This window comes from Berghia stephanieae, chromosome 3 (genome assembly GCF_034508935.2).
Source record: "Berghia stephanieae isolate SIO BIC M18660-M18661 chromosome 3, UCSD_Bste_1.3, whole genome shotgun sequence".
NCBI classification, from domain to species: Eukaryota; Metazoa; Mollusca; class Gastropoda; order Nudibranchia; family Aeolidiidae; genus Berghia; species Berghia stephanieae.
The window spans coordinates 82,188,640-82,196,461 of NC_088362.1; the positions used below are offsets into that span (position 1 = coordinate 82,188,640).

The 7,822-nt window shown below is 34.6% G+C and overlaps 1 protein-coding gene across 1 annotated transcript; it reads right to left on the reverse strand.

Moving 5' to 3' along the window:
• Positions 1-321: 321 nt before the first annotated feature.
• On the reverse strand, positions 322-5,248 carry LOC144969672 (fucolectin-like). The gene is made up of 3 exons (XM_078908818.1): positions 5,199-5,248; positions 4,509-4,699; positions 322-1,087 (listed from the first exon to the last, which is right to left on the reverse strand). Exons 2-3 carry the CDS (start codon positions 4,645-4,647, stop codon positions 432-434), a joined length of 795 nt encoding a protein of 264 aa, XP_078764944.1. The 5' UTR covers positions 4,648-4,699; positions 5,199-5,248; the 3' UTR covers positions 322-431.
• Positions 5,249-7,822: the final 2,574 nt, after the last annotated feature.

Here is a 7,822-nt window from a genome sequence, read left to right on the forward strand (position 1 = left end):
ATGATATGATATATGATATGATTATTATGATTATTATTATTATTATTATTTATTATTATTATTATTATTATTATTATTATTTATTATTATTATTATTATTATTATTATATATTATTATTATTATTATTTTTTATTATTTATTATTATTATTATTATTATTATTATGTTATTATTATTATTATATGATGATGATGAAAATGATGATGATGATGATGATGATGATGATTCTGATGATGATGATGATGATGATGATGATGATGATGATGATGATGATGATGATGATGATATGATTGATTATTGTTATTATTATTATTATTTTTTATTATTATTATTATCATCATTATTATTATTATTATTATTAGGATTAAGTAAGCAAGTAATCACGTAAGCAAGTAAGTAACTAAGTTACAGCTATATCTGGACATATGAGCTTAATTACCAAAAGATTTCATGGCGGTCCAACCACCATCAGTGTTATACAAGATAGAGGTTTCTTTCAGGCCTGTCTCCTGAATGCATTCGCATGTTTTCGTTGCCTCGTGTGCTTGTACAATTGTAGTATACCCCTTGTCAGATGACATACACATTCTTACGCAATCCAGCCTTGAAAAAGGTTCTATTGTTTGTGATAAAAATGGAGACACGTGACTTTTACTTTCTTGAAGAATGGAAAAGCCCATTTTTTTGAATTTCAAGTGCTGTTTGTCCACATAAATTTTAAACTCACACAGTGTCAGAGCATCGTTCTTTGGTTTCCACACATACACATACCTTCCATAGATGACCCCAGATTTACAGAAAAGGACATGAGGTCCAAATCTGTCTAAAGCAGCAACGTGATGCAGGCACAACTCACCCGGAAATTTTGCGTTTTGCCCTAGATGAGGGACTGTATCCGAAATGTAAATGAAAAAATCTTGAAGACGATTTGAAAAATCATATCTATTCGTGATCTGTATCGATTTGATTGGAAAAGAGCCCAGGAGATCCAAAATCCAATATGTATTGCTCACACTATCCGTGAGTGTGCACGATCCATGTTGAAAGACGGGGTCAATATTGCCATCCACTGCCAGTTTTGATTGACCTGGATTTGTTTTTTTGAAAAAAAATGGAGGGAAGAAAACAATGTGAATGTGTTATGTTAATGGCCGGTTGTAAGATGAGTGAACTTCTAACAAAACTATTTGGTCAAATAGTATGACACTTGCCTTCGGACGTCTATGTCCCTGACTACAGTCCTAATATGGATGTGTGTGTGTGTGTGTGTGTGTGTGTGTGTGTGCGTGACTGTGTGTGTGTGTGTGTGGGTGTACAAAATTAAGTCCTTGGATGTGACTCTTTATTGACACTCTCTCACCGCACTCATGCGTAAAACTAGTACCTGGCAGGTAATAGGGTTGTCCATGTCGAAATAAATTGTAATGGCGTCTCTTAGGCGTCATGTTAAGTGTTTTTTAGGTTGGGACTCCTTGTAAAGCGCTTTGAGCACATGTAGAGGATATTACGTTATATAAAAACTCTTGAATTTATTAGATCTAGAGCGCCAGCATTGTCTGTGACCAAACAAGTTACATGATTTTATTTTAAAACTCTGGCTACACCGTTGTGTTCTGGGATGAAGCACTATGCACATATTCTGAATTGACCTCAGAAGTTGTAATACATGGTTATACATACTGGCTTACGATGAAAACACAATATTTTTCATTTTGATCCTCCTCCCCCCGACTCTTATATATTATGTCCATGAATCATAATGACCCTTAACTTGTTTTAAAAAATGACTTAAAACTCAGAGATTAAGAGTTGCCCCAGAGTCTTGTTGATAAATTTGAATTGAGCATTTATATAGAGTAATATTCACTAGACGTGCTCAAAGCGCTTTACAATGAGTCCCTGGCCAACAGCAACATTTAACATTTAAGACGGGACATGACGCTTGCCAGACGATATTACAATTTTGTTTCGAACAGATACAAAGCTGTTAACGGCCAGGCACTCATTTTACACCTGAGTACGGTGAGAGAATGTGAGTAAAGAGCCTTTTCCAAGGACTTTTCCAAGCGAGTGTCATACCAATAAACTACATAGCCACACGATATAAATGATAAAAATACAGACCCTCTAATAACACTCACGGACTTTGGACGTCTTTGTGGTCTTCTGGTATGAGACTCACCTTCGGACTGATAGTTCCTTAGTCCGAGTTCCACTTTAGGCGGATCAACGTTGAGTCCTTGGAAAAATACACTTTACTCACATTCTCTCATCAACTTTAAGTGTAAAATGAGTAACATCTTTCTTTCTGTCCAAAAACATCGTAACATTGCCTTAGAGGTGTCATGTCTCATCCCATATTTTATGTGTTGCAGTTGGCTGGAGGCCCCTTGTGAAGCGCCTTGAACATATTTTGTGGATATTGCATTATAAAAAAAGCTCAAGCTCAAGACATTATTTGAGATTGACATCTCCATAGAACATAATGGTAGCTACTGTTTATTGTAATAAACGTTTCAGAGTAATAAAAGGTCATAAGATACAGTTGAAATGTAATGAATTGTCTCAATGTACATTTTAAGGTAATAAAACGCCTCAAGGTACAGTTTGAATGTTACAAAAGGTGTAAAAATTCAGTTTATATTTATATGTATTGTTGATATATAACAAAGCTAAAATTCCAAACATTATTTGGTAAGATACAACTGGAATACAGTTTAAAGTTATAAAAATCTCAAGGTACAAATTGAATGTGATTAAATGTCTCAAAATCCATTGCAACGAAGCACAAAAGAACGACTCAAGGAAGTTGGAATATTACAGAACGCTTCAACGCAAATTGGAACGAAACCTGGAGTCAAATGAAGAGAAGGAAGATAACGTCTCAAAGAAGAGTAGTTTTATGAAGCAATGCGGAACTCTATGGTACAAATTATTAAGCTGAAAATTTAAATTTTTAGTTGGCCTTTATTCTCTTTCTTATCTCTCTGCACCCTGGCTTGTTACTGTTCGCATTAGCTGTTTCTGTCGGTGTCTTTGTCGGCATAATTGTATCTACTTAAGTCTAACTTTTACATTGAAATCTTTACTTCGTTATGCCTTACTTTCACTCTCTTTAACCTCAAATTAATTGTAAGATGACATTCTCAATTTTATTCTTATCTTTCTTTTTTTTTGATCCTGATAAATTGTGGAAAAGAGCATGATAATAGAATAAATAAATAATATCATATAAATTTCGTCGTGCATTGTCAACTGTTGTGATGTAGAACATTACTTTATCGTCTCTCATTTCGTGCATTAGACAGTCAATTCCGGGAAAGGCGGCTGCATGAGACTGTTTCTTCCCCCTTCTTCTTACTTGCGAGTCACTAACTTTTGGGCTGATTCTGATTAAAAGAGAGGATTTATCGACTTTCCCACGGCGGCTTGTAATAACAGGAGCGCAAAAGGCGTATATAACCCGACGCCACAAGGTACAGTCAAAACATAGAACGACGTCTAAGGGTAAAAGGGAAATATAACAAGATACCCCAAAGTACAGTTGAGACACAGCCGAACGTCTCTAAGTACAGATGAAATGTAGCAAGACGTATTACTGATCAATTGAGATATAAAAGGACGACTCAAGATACAGGCGAAGCAGTATACGGCGTCTCACGTAGAGTTGAAGAACAACGGACCTCTAATGGTACAGATAAACATAACAAGACGTCTCAAAGTACAGTTTAAATGTAATAAGGCGTCTCAGGGTACAATTGAAACAATACAGCATACCATAAGGCACAGATGAAACATAACACAACGTCTCAAGTTACAATTAAGACATTTCAGGACCTCTAAAGTTACGGATTAATCATAATAAGATGCCTGAAGTTAAAAAGAGAACATACCCGGACGTCTAAGGGTACAGTTGAAACATTACAGTATGTCAAAAGGTAGTGATGAAACATAGTAGAGCGTCTTAAATTACAATTGAAAACATATCAGGACCTCTACATGTACAGATTAATCATAACAAGACGTCCGAAGGTAAATATAGAACATAACAGAACGTTTCAAGTTACGACTAAAACAACAGGACAAAGTTAGAACACAACTAAGAGACGTATCAATACAAGTTATCAGCAAACCGCAGGAACCTCTACTCTAATAATCTTTATCTTTCTCAGCCAATGAAAATGCGCTTAATTTTATAACCCTTCAAAATCAGCATTCTGGCCTCCTACCGAAAGGAAAGCAATTAAAACTCTTTCAAAGTCGACATAATACAAAATCTAAACAAAAAGCTACATTCATGATGGTGGTAATGAGGAAGAAAAAGAAAAAGATATGATGATGATGGTCATGAGGAAGACGATGATGATGATGATGATGATGATGATGATGGCGATGATGATGACGATGATGATGATAATGATGGTAAAGAAATAGATAAAAAGAAACCAATGAATAAATAAACAATAATGTTTTTATCATTATCATTATTTATATTTTATGAAACTTACCGAACTCAGTCTTACTGTCATCAATTTGTTTTGTGGGTTTACCTAAAGCCACATTCACGTGCTCTTGATTAGCGAAATGATAATGGTGCGTTACTATAAGATATAAAAGCACACGTTTTATTACACAGCTTCTTGACATCTTTCTTTGATTCTCTTAGAAAACAATTTACACAACAGGAGCAGTGATGAGCCTGAAAGAAATACAAATTGTGGTGAGAATTTAGAAAAAAAAGCTTGTGATAAGTCTGTTTTTAAAAAGAACTTAAGACAACAGGAGCAGTTGTGAGTCTATTCGAAAAATAAAACAAAACTTAAAACAAGAGGAGTGATAAGTTTATTAGAGAAAAAAACCCCACAAAAATTTAAGACAAGAGGAACAATAGATGAGCTTATTTAAGAAAAACGTATGACAATAGATACAGTGTGAGTCTGTAAGAAAAAGAACTAAAGACAACAGGAGCAGTGATGAGTCTCTAAGAAAGAGAACTTAATATAACAAAAGCAGTGATGAGTCTATCTGAAAAAGAAGACATTAGGAGTAGTGATTAGTTTTATTAGAATTTAAAAGAAAACAACATGAGACAATAGAAGCGGAGAAAAGTCTGTTAGAAAATGAAACTTAAAATTAACAGGAGCACATATTATGAGTTTGTTATAAAAACAACTTAACATAAGAAGAGCTTTAATTACAAAATAAGTAGATGTTAAATGCACGGCTGTCTTGATTGAAGGAATGATCCAGTCTGAATGCACGCATAGAGATTTCCCATTAGATTTATATATACCAGGGCGGGATCGAAATGGTAACCCATCGTCTCCAATCGACATGACATCGAATTGGGCCTTATCCTTAAAACCGAATCTAAAGATAAAATCATACAATTTAAGTGAAAATAAGCTGCTTATTTGGTGACAATCAGTTTTGTTTCTTACACTTCAAAAGCTTTCAATTTCGTAATTCTTATTATTGTGACTCTCAGCTCAATTTTCGTCAACGTGTCCATTCTGATATAATTCCAGTTTGAAACGGTGAGTCACAATTACAGTTCAATACGTCAGGTCGTTGTGATCGGTTGTTGTCAGTAAAACTACTAAACGGTTTATATGACACAACGTGTCAATTTGGAATTATGTCATAATGAACTAGTATCAGAAAATTTAATCTTAGGTCAAAATGGTTGGAAATTTGGAATAAAATGTGTTGGAAGCTTAAGAAATATATCTCATTCTCTTCAATGAAGGTATTTTTAATGTATAAGTTAAGTTTAAAAGTCTGTTTTAAGTGACAGGGTTCATCCTGACATAATAGAACCGTTTAGAATGTAATAATATAATATAATAAATTTATATAGCGCCTAGTTCCAATTATGAATTGCTCACTGGCGCTTTACATCAACTTACCATGTATCATACACAAATATAGAACTAACATATTAGAAACCGCATAAATACGATGATAAAATAATATAGACGTCTATTATAATAAAACACATACTAAGAGTCCAAATTATATGCTCTACAGAAAAGCTCGGTTTTTAACCGTTTTCTAAAAATAAGTGGATTTTCAATAATTTTAGTTTCAATAATGATGGACATCCACAATGGTGGTCAAAGGATTTCTCATGAAATTTATACTAACGATTTTGGGGGTTCCCATAGGAGATTTAAATTAGCAGATCTTAAATTTCGACTGGGTTCATAAAGATGGATAAGTATTTGAAGATAAACAGGAGCAGAATTGTATAAGCAATTGAAAACGTGGGTTAGTATTTTAAATTCAAATCTGGCCAGTGTAGGTCATCCAAAATGGGGATAATATGCTCGCGCTTTTTTGATAACGTTACCAATCGAGCTGCTTTGTTCTGTATCTTTATGAGTCGATTAATGACATTATTATCACAACCATAGAGCAGGCTATTGCAATAATACAGGCGACTTAAATCATATAGACAACGTGAAGTTTAGTAGTATTAAAATCAAGAAGCCTTCTAGTAGAACCAATAGATCTAAGATAAAGATTGCAGGATCTAGTTACATTAGTGACATGGGCAGACATGTTTAATTTGGTATTAAATAAGACTCCTAACTTTTTCACAGGCTCCTTAGTGATGGGAATTAAACAATCAGAACTATTCCGGTTAAGCATGGAAAGGTCCACGTGGCCACGTCTTGTGATTTGCAACCCCTCTGTTTTGTTTTCATTTAACCTGAGTTTATTGCAACACATCCAGTCACTAATATCAGAGATACAATTTTTTTATATCCGTTATAACATTGAGATATATTGTCGGTATTAATGAGAAACAGTAGTTGGGTGTTGTCTGCGTAAAAATGGAACTCAATAAAATATTTGGAGATGATGTCACCTAATGGTCTGATTTAGAGGTGAATAAAGAGGGTCTCAGACTGAACCCCGTGGTACACCAGATGATAGGGGACAAGGAGAAGTGAAGTCATCTCGAATTGCAGATACTGGTTGATTCCTGTCAGAGAGGTAAGAAGAAAACCAGTCAAGAACAGTGCCCCCGAATCCGAATAGTGTCTTAAGTCTGTCAATTAAAAGAGAATGATCTATTGTACCAAACGCAGCACTAAGGTCGAGTAGTTTGATGACAACACGATCATTTTTCCTAATTAAAGGATTTATGATATCATTGTGAATTTTAATAAGAGCAGTTTCACCGCTGTGAAAGGGACGATAAGCAGACTGAAATTTAGAGAATAATTTGTATTCATTCAGAAACGTGTTAAGCTTAAAAGCAACAATTTTCTCAATTAGTTAAGAAAGGAGGGTGAGATTCGAGACTGGTCGATAATTATTTGGGTCTTCTTTATCAAGACTGGGCTTTTTGATATCGGAATGTGTAATGGGGAATCCTCAATTTTTACCATCTAGACCATCCAGACATAATACCGTTTTCTGGCGGCGGGTCAAAAATTGAAACAAAAGCGTCAATCAACGATTTTGACATTTTTAATCTCAGAAAAAAATCTGACTACTTTTCTTTCCCACAGGGCCTATAAAATAATCGATAAGTAACATGCCAAGTGAGCCAACCACAGCACTTAGACAAGATTGATTAGAACATGACATCGATAATTTTAATGTGTGAATTAAATGGAGGAAACAACGACCGACCTGCCCTTATTTGCTTGCAAGTATGACAACAAAATGCAATTATGGACTTGATTTAACATTGTAATGGACAATACGTCGTATTTTGTGTTGGTTTTGAGAATATCTCCATTTCCGCATGAGCCTTTGGGTTATCAGTCCTAGCACAAGACAGAAAAAAGTGATAAGAATCACGGCA

Coding starts and splice junctions, on each gene's coding strand:
- LOC144969672 (XM_078908818.1), bottom strand. CDS start 4,647: ATGTCAAGAAGCTGTGTAATAAAACGTGTGCTTTTATATCTTATAGTA. Junction 1,088..4,508: donor TGACAGTAAGACTGAGTTCG/GTAAGTTTCATA, acceptor AAACAAATCCAG/GTCAATCAAAACTGGCAGTG.